Below are 14,201 nucleotides of genomic sequence, written 5' to 3' on the forward strand. Positions count from 1 at the left end.
TGAGGGTAGGGACTGATGTGAATGTACAATGTATATGTAAAGCGCTGCATAATATAAGTACCTGAAATAAATAAAATAACAACAAAAATATCCAGAACACCGTATTTCAAAAAAGTTATAAATTGATTTGCATTTTAATGAGTGAAATAAGTATATGATCCCCTGTCAATCAGCAAGGTTTCTGGCCCCCAGGTGTCTTCTATACAGGTAACAAGCTGAGATTAGGAGTGCTCCTAATCTCAGCTTATCTGTATAAAAGACATCTGTCCACAGAAGCAATCAATCAGATTCCAATCTCTCCACCATGGCCAAAACCAAAGAGCTGTCCAAGGATGTCAGGGACAAGATTGTAGACCTACACAAGGCTGGAATGGGCTACAAGACCATCGCCAAGCAGCGTGGTGAGAGGGTGACCACAGTTGGTGCGATTATTCGCAAATGGATGAAACACAAATAACTGTCAATCTCCCTCGGTCTGGGGCTCCGTGAAAGGTGTCAACTCGTGGAGTTTTAATGATCATGAGAACGGTGAGGAATCAGTCCAGAACTACACGGAAGAATCTTGTTAAAGATCCCAAGGCAGCTGGGACCATAGTCGACAAGAAAACAATTGGTAACACACTATGCGTGAAGGACTAAATTCCTGCAGCACCTGCAAGGTCCCCCTGCTCAAGAAAGCACATGTACAGCCCCGTCTGAAGTTTGCTAATCAACATCTGAATGATTCAGAGGAGAACTGGGTGAAAGTGTTGTGGTCAGACGAAACCAAAATTGAGCTCAACTCAACTGGCCATGTTTGGAGGAGGAGGAGGAATGCTGCCTATGACCCCAAGAACATCATAGCTCCCAACTGTCCCTGATTTTGAGGGACTATTTCTGATTTGGAACAGAGTCCCTCTGTCCCTCTTTCCTTCTCATTTGTCCCTCATTTTGGTCTGATCTGTATAGCTGTATATAAAATGCACTATTTATCTTTCAAATAGCGTTTCACGGTGCTAAACTTTTCATCCAAATTCTAGAAATGGCTGCATTTGTAAATTTGAAAAGCCAGCATAAAGGAATAGTAGTTTAAAAAAAAAAGTATGCAGCTTTAACTAAAAATGTTTTTGTATAATTCTCCTTTAAGGAGGCGTGGCAGGGGGTGTGTCCTATGCCTATATACTTTAGCTAATAGGTGTCCCTCGTTCCCATCTCAAAAAGTTGGGAGGTATGGAACACCATCCCCACTGTCAAACATGGAGGTGGAAACATTATGCTTTGGGGATGTTTTTCTGCTAAGGGGACAGGACAACTTCACAGAATCAAAGGGACGATGGACGGGGCCATGTACCATCAAATTTTGGGTGAGAATCTCCTCCTTCCCTCAGCCAGCGCATTGAAAATGAGTCATGGATGGTTATTCCAGCATGACAATGACTCAAAACACACAGCCAAGGCATCAAAAGAGTGGCTCAAGAAGAAGCACATTAAGGTCCTGGAGTGGCCTAGCCAGTCTCCAGACCTTAATCTCATAGAAAATATGGGGAGGGAGCTGAAGGTTTGAGTTACCAAACGTCAGCCTCGAAACCTTAATGACTTGGAGAGTATCTGCAATGAGGAATGGACAAAATCCCTCCTGAGATGTGTGCAAACCTGGTGGCCAACTACAAGAAACTTTTAACAAGGGTTTTGCCTCCAAGTACTAAGTCATGTTTTTTAGGAAGGGGTCAAATACTTATTTCACTCATTAAAATGCAAATCAATTTATAACTTTTTTTGAAATGCGTTTTTCTGGATTTTTTTGTTGTTATTCTGTCTCTCACTGTTAAAATAAACCTACCATTAAAATTATAGACTGTTCATTTCTTTGTCAGTAGGCAAACATACAAATTCAGCAGGGGATCAAATACTTTTTTGCCTCACTGTACATCAGTTTGCACATCTGTCTTCAATCCAGGTTCAGTTTTTATCCGTTACATCTGTTTTTGCATGTCAGTTTGTTTTTAGTTGTTGAAGAAACTAGCCATAGATGACAAAAGTTTCTTGTCTAAAAACAGACATCTGTTTATATCCCGTTATGTCCAAAAAACGGAGAACGACACAGAACTTTTCCATTCATTTTTTCTGTGGACATGAACTGACTTGGATTTGAGGGGATGTAAATGGACATGCGTCCGTTTAAATCCACCCGTCCATAGACATTTATTGTTGTTCAGTATGGACCCATCTGAAAATATGACAAACTGACAAATGGATCCAGATTGATTGTATGAAAGGGCCCTTTTTTTTGGAACAGCATATATGGTGGTGGTGAATGTATGGAGTTCCTGTTCTTGTAGCAGTCAGGTACTTACAGAAGAGTTAATAAAACCTTCCAAATCTTAGGGTATTACAGCTACAACACTAAGATTTTAAATTCTTAAAGTCTTTCTCAGAATGTATTACCTTTAATGAGCTGTTCTGGCCTTGTACCTGGTAAAGTCCACATTGCCTGTGCCAAATGTCCAAAAATAGTGGCATCTAATGTAGAAAACTTTGGTCCCATGATATACTTTTTATCACCTAAGGAAAATAAGTAATTATTGCAATTAAAGTGGTGATTTAGTGCAAAATTAAAACATATACATAATGTTATTGCATATATTAAATGATTCCAAATTTAACACAGCAAAGATAGAATCGTCATTGACAGAATGTAAGTGGATAGCGATAGCAACCGCCATCCACCATCCAAGCAACTTTCTCCAGTTCTCATTTAAATAATTTTGATGCAGAAATTTACTAATGCGGGACACATAAATAATGTGTATTCAAAATTAGGGACACATAAAATACTGGTGCCTGCATAAACACACACTAACCCCCGTTTCAATGTTTACCCATTGACATTAAAGAGAAGTTAATTGATTATGGGCAGCACAGTGGCAAAGTGGTTAGCACTTCCGCATGGCAGCACCAGGGGTCATCGGTTTGAATCCTAACCACAGCACTACCTGCATGGAGTTTGCATGTTCTCCCTGTGCCTGGGTGGGTTTCCTTCTAATCTCCAAAGACACGCTGTTAGGTTAATAGTCTCCTGTCTAAATTGGCCTAAGTACAGTGCTTTGAAAAAGTATTCATACCCCTTGAAATTTTCCACAGTTTGCCATGTTACAACCAAAAACGTAAATGTATGTTATTGGGATTTTATGTCCTAGACCAATACAAAGTGGCACATAATAGTGAAGTGGAAGGAAAATGATAAATGGTTTTCAAAATGTTTTACAAATAAATATGTGAAAAGTGTGGCGTGCATTTTATATTCAGAAACACCTTTCGCTGCAAGTACAGCTGCAAGTCTTTTTGGGTATGTCTCTACCAGGTTTTCAATTCTAGGGAGTGACATTTTTGCCCATTCTTCTTTGCAAAATATCTGAAGCTCTGTCAGACTGGATGGAGAGTGTCTGTGAACAGCAATTTTCAAGTCTTGCCACAGATTCTCAATTGGATTTAGGTCTGGACTTTGGGCCATTCCAAAACATGAATATGCTTTGATCTAAGCCATTCCGTTGCAGCTCTGGCTGTATGTTTATTGCATTGTCCTGCTGGAAGGTGAACCTCCGCCCCAGTCTCAAGTCTTTTGCAGACTCTAACAGGTTTTCTTCTAAAATTGCCCTTTATTTGACTCCATCCATTTTCCCATCAACTCTGACCAGCTTCCCTGTCCCTGCTGAAGAAAAGCATCTCCACAACATGATGCTGTCACCACCATATTTCACGGAGGGGATGGTGTGTTCAGGGTGATGTGCAGTGTTGGTTTTCCGCCACACATAGCGTTTTTCTTTTAGGCCAAAAAGTTACATTTTGGTCTAATCTGACCAGAGCACCTTCTTCCATATGTTTGCTGTGTCCCCCACATGGCTTCTCGCAAACTGTAAACGGGACGTCTTATGGTTTTCTTTCAACAATGGATTTTTTTTTTAAGTTGTCCTGTTCCCTTAGCAGATTTGTGGAGTGCATGACTAATAGTTGTCCTGTGGACAGATTCTTCCACCTGAGCTGTTGATCTCTGCATCTTCTCCAGAGTTACCATGGGCCCCTGGATGCTTTTCTGATTAATGCTCTCCTTGCCCAGCCTGTCAGTTTAGGTGGACGGCCATGTCTTGGTAGGTTTGCAGTTGTGCCATACTCTTTCCATTTTCTGATGATGGATTAAACAGTGCTCCATGAGATGTTCAAAGCTTGGGATATTTTTTTATAACCTAACCCTGCTGTAAACTTCTCCACAACCTTATCCCTGACCTGTCTGGTGTGTTCCTTGACCTTCATGATGCTGTTTGTTCATTAAGGTTCTCTAACAAACCTCTGAGCGCTTCACAGAACAGCTGTATTTATACTGAGATTAAATTACTCACAGGTAGACTCTATTTACTATTTAGGTGACTTCTGAAGGCAATTGGTTCCACTAGATTTTTAGTTAGGGGTATCAGAGTAAAGGGGGCTGAATACAAATGCATGCCACACTTTTCAGATATTTATTTGTAAAAAAAATTGGAAAACCATTTATCATTTTCCTTCCATTACACAATTATGTGCTGCTTTGTGTTGGTCTATCTAAAAAAAATATATAAGTTTTTGGTTGTAACATTATAAAATGTGAAAATTGTATGTGTATGTATGAATGTGAGTTAGGGACCTTAGATTGTAAGCTCCTTGAAGACAGGGACTGATGTGAATGTGTAATATATATGTAAAATGCTGTGTAAAATTGGTGGTACTATATACAGAAAGTAACCTGTACAGTAAGGATCTGTAATAAAAAATAAATGGACAAACATCTCATTACCCTGATAGTGTCCTGTCTCATTTCATATAATGCTTCCATGTGTTGCCAGCAGTGTCCAAGGACAAATCACTAAATGGGGAGAGCCAAACAATATTCAGAGCTTCTTGTTACTGAACATAGCAGAGCCACCTACCGAATGTGACAGCCTGCCTTGACTGAATGTCCTTTTCAAATGTCACATTCCCGCTACAGTATCTCACAAAAGTGAGTACACCCCTCACATTTTTGTAAATATTTTATTATATCTTTTCATGTGACAACACTGAAGAAATAACACTTTGCTACAATGTAAAGTAGTGAGTGTACAGCTTGTATAACAGTGTAAATTTGCTGTCCCCACAAAATAACTCAACACACAGCCATTAATGTCTAAACCACTGGCAACAAAAGTGAGTGCACCAAAAGCTGTGACTGTTGGAGAACAGATACACTTACAGCAGTGTTGAACTGTACACTTAGCATTGAAAGTGTCTCACACGCAGACTGGAGATGCACGCACTTCTCTCCTGCTGTGTCCAACGCTCATAATGGAAAGATTTTGTGGAGCTTTCCCTTTCTACAGTCACCCAGAGTGCCCCAAAAATGTAAACTAGACTTATGAATCCTTAACTGTAAACCCTCTCTCTAATACTAAACCCTCTAAATGTTAATCTTAAACCTAGCATTTATAATTTTATCCACCTAGCTCATGACCTTAACACTAACCTAACATCTAGCAATACGCTAACCCCCGCAGCACCATATCTACCATCCAGGGCCTAAAGCATTGGTACTAAAAGTTACCAGTCCTTCTAACTGGCCAGCTGACACCCATGAATGCCTGATTTATAGTGAGGAGAAGATCTGTCACACAGGTCAGCAATTATTGTCTGATTTCTATTATTCCCATGACTATAGGGAAGCAGAAAAAGCATCTGGTTATGCATAAACATATAAAAAGCAGTCCAGAATATGAATTTTTATGGCCAAAGCTATTGCAAAAAAATCTTTCCCAAGGGTCTTGTTATGCATGTCTGACCAGTGGCTGTCCTCTGAAGTCAAGGACAAGATTTAAAGACATAGTCCAACTCAGGAGTTGGATGGTCCATGCACACAAGGGGTCCCAGTATGTTACAATGCACTGTGCCTTTTTTCAAAATTTCGTGCAATGTGCTTGGCACACCTGGGGCCTGTGTTGGAACCTCTGAAGCCTTCCTGATATTCCTGACTCCCATATCGTTTAACCTTGCTTGTCCCTATTCTCAGTGTCATGGCAGTGTGCATCTCATTTTCAAAAGGGATGCATGCACAGTGTGGCTCAGCATTGCTGGGATAGAGAACAATATTGAGCAGGTGCTGCTTTTAAAAAAAGAAATGCATGCTGCCGTAATGTTAAAAATGAGCATCCAAGCTCTGCTGTATCATGGAAGCTATTAGGAAGAAATAAAAGCAAACAATGTGTTTTTCAGGGGTGCTAGCAGCGGCCTACAGGTGCGCCAAAAACATTACACTGTATTTTGCAAAAAGTCAGGGCATTCTATTTAAATGGGTCTCTTGTCTGCATGGGCCCCTTTTCTCATAAGGTGGATTATACCTAAAAGAGACAGATAAACCTTTAAAAAAATAGCAACAACCTCCCTTGAGCCTCTGCACCAATAATTAAAAAAGAATGGCATACTGTAATACCTAAAGTACATTTATGAGTAATTGCCTACGCTGACCCAGGACAATGTCTCTCTGCCCTCAATGATGAATCTTTCACATATAGCCAGTGCAGCCACTAGACTGAAGATAAGGAACGGTCTTAGCAAATAGCGCTGATGCACATCTTTACCTTGGCACATATGATGGATTGCATAAGGGAAAATCAGAATTATGAGAAGAAAAACCACACTGACCCTCTAGCTGGCTACACAGTAAAGAATTATATTTAGCATTACTATATTTAGTAAGCAAGAACATATCCATGATCCCTCTTATCCTCCCTGTCATCAAAAAGAAAAAAAGAAAAACCCCTTTGTAGGATTTCTCCTTTATTCCTGTCCTAGTGAAAACTCAAACTTTTGGACTGACCCTTGCTTACTGTCCTAGTGACAAGTGTCACCAAGACAAATGGAGAGGGCAAAGCTCCCTCACGGGAACACGAAGAGAAAAAAAAACCTGACAGTTGTTCTAATCCTTGCCCACTCTATACAAAATTTAAAAAAAAATGTTTTTTGATTTAGATAACACCTTAAAGTGATTGTAAAGAATATATTTTTTGCTTTAAAATAAAAAAGATGTTATACTTACCTGCTGCAGAGTGGTCCCTTACCTCCTCTTTGGCAGTCCCCCAATGATACTGACCACTTTTTCCTCCAGGTACCCCCTCATCAAGCTGTGTGCTGAGGCGGCACCTGTGAGGACAAGCTCCCAAGCCAGGCTGTGTGCATCCATAGACATACAGTGTCAGTAAGCCACGCCCCCACTCAGGAGTTGGACTAAAAGAAGCAGGAGCCTACAGTTCAGTGTCTCCTATGAGACCAGAAAGTGGAAAAGTGGTGCTGCAGCTGGGACAGTATTAGAAAGGTGAGAGGAGCCAGGTAAGTGTTTAGGGATGGGGCGGGGGAAAAAGTAGTGGAGAGTTTTTTACCTTCACGCAATGCAAAGTTAAAAAAAAAAAACCTAGTGCTTGCTCCTGCACTTCCAGATTTGGGGCGCACACGCTGTGCCACTGCTGGTCCACTCCCGCTGTGCTTAGAAACAGCGGGAACTGATTGGCAGGTACGGAGGACTCGATGTCCGCCGGCAGCCGCCGATGCTTCAGTATACAGGTAGAATGGCGGTCTGCCTATGTAAACAAGGCAGATTGCTGTTCTGTCACCACATAAGACATGGATCCTGTGTTTCTGCTAAACAGAGGCACAGATCCATGCCTTCTCTAGTACAAACACCTCCTCCACAGTAGTAAAGCACATGTCAGGCACACATTTAACCCTTTGATGGCCCCTGATAACCCCTTCCCAGCCATTGTCATTAATACAGTGACAGTGCATATTGTTTGGCACTGATCAGTGTATTAGCGTCACTGGTCCCCAAAAAGTGTCTAAAGTGTCAGTTAGTTTCCTGACTGTCCGCTGTAATATCGCAGTCCCGCTATAAGTCGCCAATTGCCGCTATTACTAGTAAAAAATAAATTATATCCCATAGTTTGTAGACGCTATAGCGTTTGCGCAAACCAATCAATATACACCTATTGTGATATTTTTTTTTTATCAAAAATTCGTATCAGAATACATATATATTGGCCTAAATTGATGAAGAAATGTTATTTTCCTATTTTTTTTTTTTAATTGTTTTATTGGATATGTTTTATAGCAGAAAGTAAAAGCGCAAAATAGCACAAAAAAATGCATAGGTGATCAAATACCACGAAAAGAAAGCTCCATTTATGGGTTAAAAAGGACATCAATTTTGTTTAGGAACAGAGTCGCACGACTGTGCAATTGTCAGTTGAAATAACGCAGTGCCGTATTGCAAAAAATGGCCTGGTCATGAAGCGGGGTAATCCTTCCGGAGCTGAAGTGGTTAAAGGGGAATAAAATTAAAATTAAAAATTTGATTGGCGCCCCTCCATGTAGTAAATGCCTCCCACAAATTCCTAGTAAAAAAAAAAAAGAAAATGTAATGGTTCTGCTGGAGAACCATTACCAGATTTCACCACTTACATTGCAAATGAAATCTGTATTTTAGGATATCTGTGCTAAGCAAAGCCAGGGGTTGGGAGAAAATATCTCTACTACATGGAGATGTCCTGTACCTACAAGGAATCTTTTGTTAACTCCCTAGGGAATATAGCGAGTAGTTATTACCAAGAAGTCCAGCCAGAGATCTCATGTCTTTCTCCATCAGCTTATAAATCTCTTCCTCCGAGAAGCGTCCAATGCCTTGTCCATACATTTCACGCTTTACAATGCCTTTTGTAAGGTGGCATAAAATCCATTTCAACAAATCACTAAATGGCCCAGGAATGGAGATCATTTTCTGAGTCTCATGTAAATTGTCCACCCATTGGCAATAGGCTAAAGTCCTGCAGCAAAAAATATAAAACAAAGACGGTCACCTATGCAAATGTCTTTACAGTGAACAGATTGTAATTCCTTTTCTTAGCATTTCATATAAACCCTATGAACATTTCAAGGTTAGCATACATGTATAGGAACTAAAATGAGATGTTTCTATCAACAGTAAAACTGAGCATTGTGTAAAACTAATCTTAGAAAGTTTTATTTTACTGAAAGGGTGGTTGATGATTGGAATAAACTACCAACAGAGGTAGTGAGTCAACAGTAAATGGCTTCAAACATGCTTGGGAGAAACATAAATCTATAGTCAGACAATGAGGTTAATGAAAAAAATAATAAAATACAAAAATGGGCAGACTTGATGAACTACTCAGTCTTTTTCTGCTGTCACTTTTCTATGTTTCTATGTAACATTCTGTCTTTTGCTAATGTAAAGTCCCTACGGCAGAACTTTACCAAACACTTCTTAAGGGCTCAGAACACATTTGGACATTACAGGCAGTGGTTACAAGTTGCAGGCAGTATATAGTCAGACCACAGTTATAAAGTATGTAATCTTAACATAATTATAGGCTACAAGGAACTAATTTATTACTATATCTGTGAATAACTAGTTATTGTTATGTGTGCATTTATAACTCTATAGCAGTACAGGCATACCCCACTTTTAAATACACAATGGGGTTTATTTACTAAAGCTGGAAAGTGCAAAACCAGGCTCACTTCTGCATAGAAACCAATGAGCTTCCAGGTTTTATTACCAAAGCTTAATTGAACAAGCCGAGGTTAGAAGCTTGTTGGTTTCTAGGCAGAAGTGAGCCTGATTTTGCACTTTCCAGCTTTAGTAAATTAACCCCATTGTGTACTTAAAAGTGGGGTATGCCTGTATACTGTTAGAACAAGAGCAGGAAAGCAAGAACTAAATACATGCAAAACCTCATTATAATAAGGAAGTGCCAAGAGTCATGTAACGCCTAGGTCCTAAAGGTAGGCCTAAATCCTCTACTGGGTTTAAAGATTTGACTGGAATTTTCATGTACAAACTCACATTTTGCTGGCTGAAACTTTGATAATGTGGAAATTTGACCATGTGGTAAGTTAAAAAGCAGGGGGGAGATTAAAGCAGGAGTCCTCTAACTTGCAAGTAACATCCTAAATTTCATGCAAGTAATATTGTAACTGGGATAATGAGTGTTAGCAAGGTGGAAGGTTTTGCAAAGTGCACACTGTGCTGCATGTATACAATAATGAAGCAACAGCTCCAGGATGAATACCACTGCAACAGATGTGAGCAGGTTGCCTTTCTAGGAGCTCACATTAGAGATCTAAAGAAGCAAATTGCAACATTGAGTGAAACAAACAACCTTGAAAGGAGTCTTCTGCTCACTAAGCAGGTAGTTAATGGGGTTGTTGTGGAGGGGTAAGCTATGATTATCAGGCAGGAAAATGGGTTACTGTAGTTAGCGGAAGTGGTAGAGGCTCACAGAAAAGGAAGGACAGGCCTGGGTTTTGAGCACCCAAACAAATTTGCCAAGATGGCCAGGATTGCCTTAACCAAATAGATTGCTGTCTTCCTGGTACCAGGGTTCAGCATATATTAGACCGGGTTGATAAATTAAGGGGCTGGGCATGACCCAGTTGTCTTGACCATGTTAGGACCTATGACATGACATGAAATGACATGAAAGATGGAGGCGCTATAATTGCTTCGGTATTACAGCAATTGTTTTCTTTTTTTTTTCACTGTATTTTCTCTGAAAGCAGAGACCCTGTAGAATTAAAAAGATGATAGCTGGTATTATTTATGCTGCATGGATATGAAACCACAAATGACAAAATCATCGTCGCTTCCATTTCTTTGTTTACAGGGATTGAAGTATGGCGGTGCCTCAGTCTTCCCTGCTCTCCATCCTGAAGTAGCTTGATGTGGTCCCAGGCTCCTGGGAAAGGAAGGGGCACTGGCGGGGGGTTACTGCAGCATTTAGCTTGTGATTAACCCTGCACTCTTTGGACATATGTAGAGCTTAAGTAGTTAAGAATCAATTTAAAGAACAAGGCTGCAAGTTAAAAGGAAAGATCTTCAAGGTTATACATTTTCTCTAGAATATTGCCTGTGCCATGCGCAACACGGGAAAGACAGGTGGAACTTAGAGAACTAAATGCATGGCTAGAGACCCGGTGTAAGAGAAAAGGAATTGGGTTTCTAGAGCACTGGGCTGACTTTTCATTGAGGTACAATCTATATGCTAAAGATGGTTTGCACCTAAGCAGAAGAGGGTATGCTGTGCTGGGAGAGAGGTTTATGGGAAAGCTGGAGGAGTATTTCAACTAGGACTGAGGGGGAGTGTAAATTACAATATAGTGGGGTAGACAGGTCAGTCAGGAGTCGCCATCTGTTGGTGGGTAGAATAGGGAAAGATGGAGGGAGAGCTGTGCCTGGTGATAAGAGGGTTCCCATGTTATAAACAGCCATTGGAAGTTATAGTACTATCTGTACTACAAAAAAAATAAATAAATGGAAAACACAAATGCTAAATGTGAAAATGAATTAAAAGGCTTGTTCACTAATGCCAAAAGTCTGCCAAGCAAATTAGGTGAGCTGGAAGCTTTGGTGCATGAAACGAACTATGATTTAGTTGTTTTTTGTTTTAATCTTGGCTTCATTATTCACATGATTACATTATTAATATTTGGAGAGACAGGGTAAAATGTAAAGGTGGTGGTGTGTGTTTCTATATGAGAAGTGATCTCAAAGAGGACCTTATGGATGGAGAGTGTGATGGTGCTGAAGCATTTTGGGTGGAACTTCATATGGATATGCATACTTTAAGCCCGGGTTCACACCTATGCGAATTAGATGCGGCTTACACCGCATCTAATTCGCAGGACATTTTAAAATACATTCATATGAATGCATCTGGTTCACATATGTGCGTTGCATTCGCACTGCGCATTGCACAAAAAACGTGTGCGTTTTTTGGGCATTGCGGTGCGAACTACAAGCCTATTATCTCCTATGGGAACGCATCTGATTCGCAGATGCATTGCGTTCTGAACAAGGATTTTCTCTTTCTCCTCACTACACCTCCCCCTCCCCCCCCCCCTCCCTCCCCCTCTCCCTGCTCTCTAATCTTGAGCAAAAACGCAATGAATCCGTTGAACAGGAGATTGTTATCTCCCCAGTGAAACCTGAGCTTCAATTCGCACCGCACAAGTGTGAAACCAGGCTAAAGGTAATTATTGGTGTTTGTTACAGGCCACCCAGTGTTAATGAGGAGGTGGAGACTCAGCTCCTTGCACAGACCAAAAGGGTTGCAAGAGCTGGCACAGTGATAATAATGGGAGATTTTGAACTACCATATAGAAGACCATATAGAAGACAAAATGTGGAAGCACCATGCACCAGAGTCCAGCCATTATACATAAATGTAAGGAAACGGCTTCAGCCTAAGCTCCTCCTGACTACACCCCTCTGACATGTTTCGCCCTGCCCATTGGACTTAATCATAGAGATCCATATACCATATGGAAGAATTTTGGCTAGAAAATAATATTTTAAGCAATAGTCAGCATGGATTTACGAAAGACCGAAGTTATCAAACAACTCTGATCTTTTTATGAGGAGGTAAGCAAAAACTTAAACAAGAAGTGGCTGTGGATGTAGTGTACTTGGATTATGCCAAAGCATTTCACACAGTTCCCCATCTGTTGCTAATGTGTAAATTAAAGTCTACAGGCTTAGAAAATTCAGTTCAACATGACTAACTATAACTATGTAACCTAAAATCATAAATTATAGTTTATGCCTTTCTGTATCTGTGCCATACAAAGATAATGCTCTAAAATTACTGCAGATGTCAGGTATGTTAACTCTTCAATAAAAAAATCGGTATAAAAAAATTGCATTTCATTATGTGCAAGCTAATTTCCTAGATTTGGTTCAGCAAAAATAATTACTCATAATTGTTAGTGTGAGTATAGCATTTCAACGTGGTACGTTCCGTGAATGTAAGACTCACCAGTAGAAATGTTCCTCCACCATTTTGGTGACTGCTCTAGAAATGGCTCTTTCATGAGGGTTGAGGTTTTTGTTCAGGTTTACTCCAAGTTTCTCCTCCAAAAAGTCGATAATGAACTCGGTGCCAGACACTCGTGTGTGGTTATATTCTATCCAAGGCATTTTCCCCTGAGGTGACAGCTTCCCATCAAAGTAGTTCTAAAATACGCACAAAGAACAAATTGATTGTAACTTCTATGAACATTCAGACAAAGTGATGTCTAAGGTCTGGAAAGACTTTACAATTGCATCAGGAAATGTGCTGACATGGCTTTTAGCTTATGAGCCTCTTGATAACTGCTATTAGGTTTTATAACTGAATATCACATCTAGCTTGTTTATGTAGATTTGTGTTTTTACAGTAGAAGCAGCTTACAGATCAGTCTGCAAGAGAAAAAAAATAGGCCTTATGCACACAAGGCGTTTTTAACTGCTGCTTTTAGGAGCATCAGGCGTTTTTTTTTTTTTTTTTTTTTTTTACAGCTTAAAATGCCTCTCCATGTTGTTATTCTATGTGTCAATGCACACATAGGCTTTTAAACTGTAAGTGGCATAGGCGTTTTAAAGCTGTAAAAAGGAAAACCCCAGGCCAGCGCGTTCTGGAGAGGCAGCGTTACAGCTGTTAAAACGCTGATGCAGCTAAACGCGTGTTAAAGCTGTATACAGCGGTAAGCCGCATCAATCGTTTTTAAGCTGTAAAAATGGAATTTGGGAGTGTAAAATAAATGAGGTAAGAGAAATGCTGCTAAATGCTAACGCAGCTAAACACACATTGACGCCGATGCAAAACCCTTCTAAAAGCGTTTTCACAGACGCTTTTTCCTGATGTTGCTACTGACTTTGAAGCTTGTTTTTTTTAACGCCCTGTGTGCATGAGGCCTTATGCTTGTCTTATGTCCAATAAATTGGTACTACATCTGTAAGATAAGGAGGCTTACCTATCTGGCTATAAGTTCAGGATGTTATTAGCACAAAATATACCATCCAATAGACCCATTGAAGGAGACCAAGTTTAGCTTCTCTTCAGTACCTCCTAAAACCCTAAAACTGAAATTAGAATCTGAAGTGTAAAAAATTATTTTTAGACCCCCTTGCCATACCAACATCAATGTCCAATTCAGATTATGCCAATGGGGGTTATTTACTAAAACTGGAGAGTGCAAAATCTGGTGCAGCTCTGTATAAACACTAAACAGCTTCCAGGTTTTATTGCCAAAGTTTAATTGAACAAGCTGAAGTTAGAAGCTGATTGGTTACCATGCACAGCTCCACCAGATTCTGAGTGCACCATTTAGTA

At 40.1% G+C, this 14,201-nt stretch overlaps 1 protein-coding gene across 1 annotated transcript in view; it reads right to left on the bottom strand.

The window, feature by feature from the left end:
- FAXC (failed axon connections homolog, metaxin like GST domain containing) overlaps positions 1–14,201 on the bottom strand; it is a 55,052-nt gene that overhangs the window by 14,926 nt on the left and 25,925 nt on the right. The window contains exons 3-5 of the mRNA XM_073626983.1: positions 12,867–13,063; positions 8,635–8,852; positions 2,425–2,541 (exon numbers count right to left, since the gene is read on the bottom strand). Of these exons, the coding sequence (XP_073483084.1) occupies positions 2,425–2,541; positions 8,635–8,852; positions 12,867–13,063 (532 nt within the window). The remainder of the gene's footprint in view (positions 1–2,424; positions 2,542–8,634; positions 8,853–12,866; positions 13,064–14,201) is intronic.

Source organism: Aquarana catesbeiana, linkage group LG04 (assembly GCF_042186555.1).
Source record: "Aquarana catesbeiana isolate 2022-GZ linkage group LG04, ASM4218655v1, whole genome shotgun sequence".
Classification (NCBI taxonomy): domain Eukaryota; kingdom Metazoa; phylum Chordata; class Amphibia; order Anura; family Ranidae; genus Aquarana; species Aquarana catesbeiana.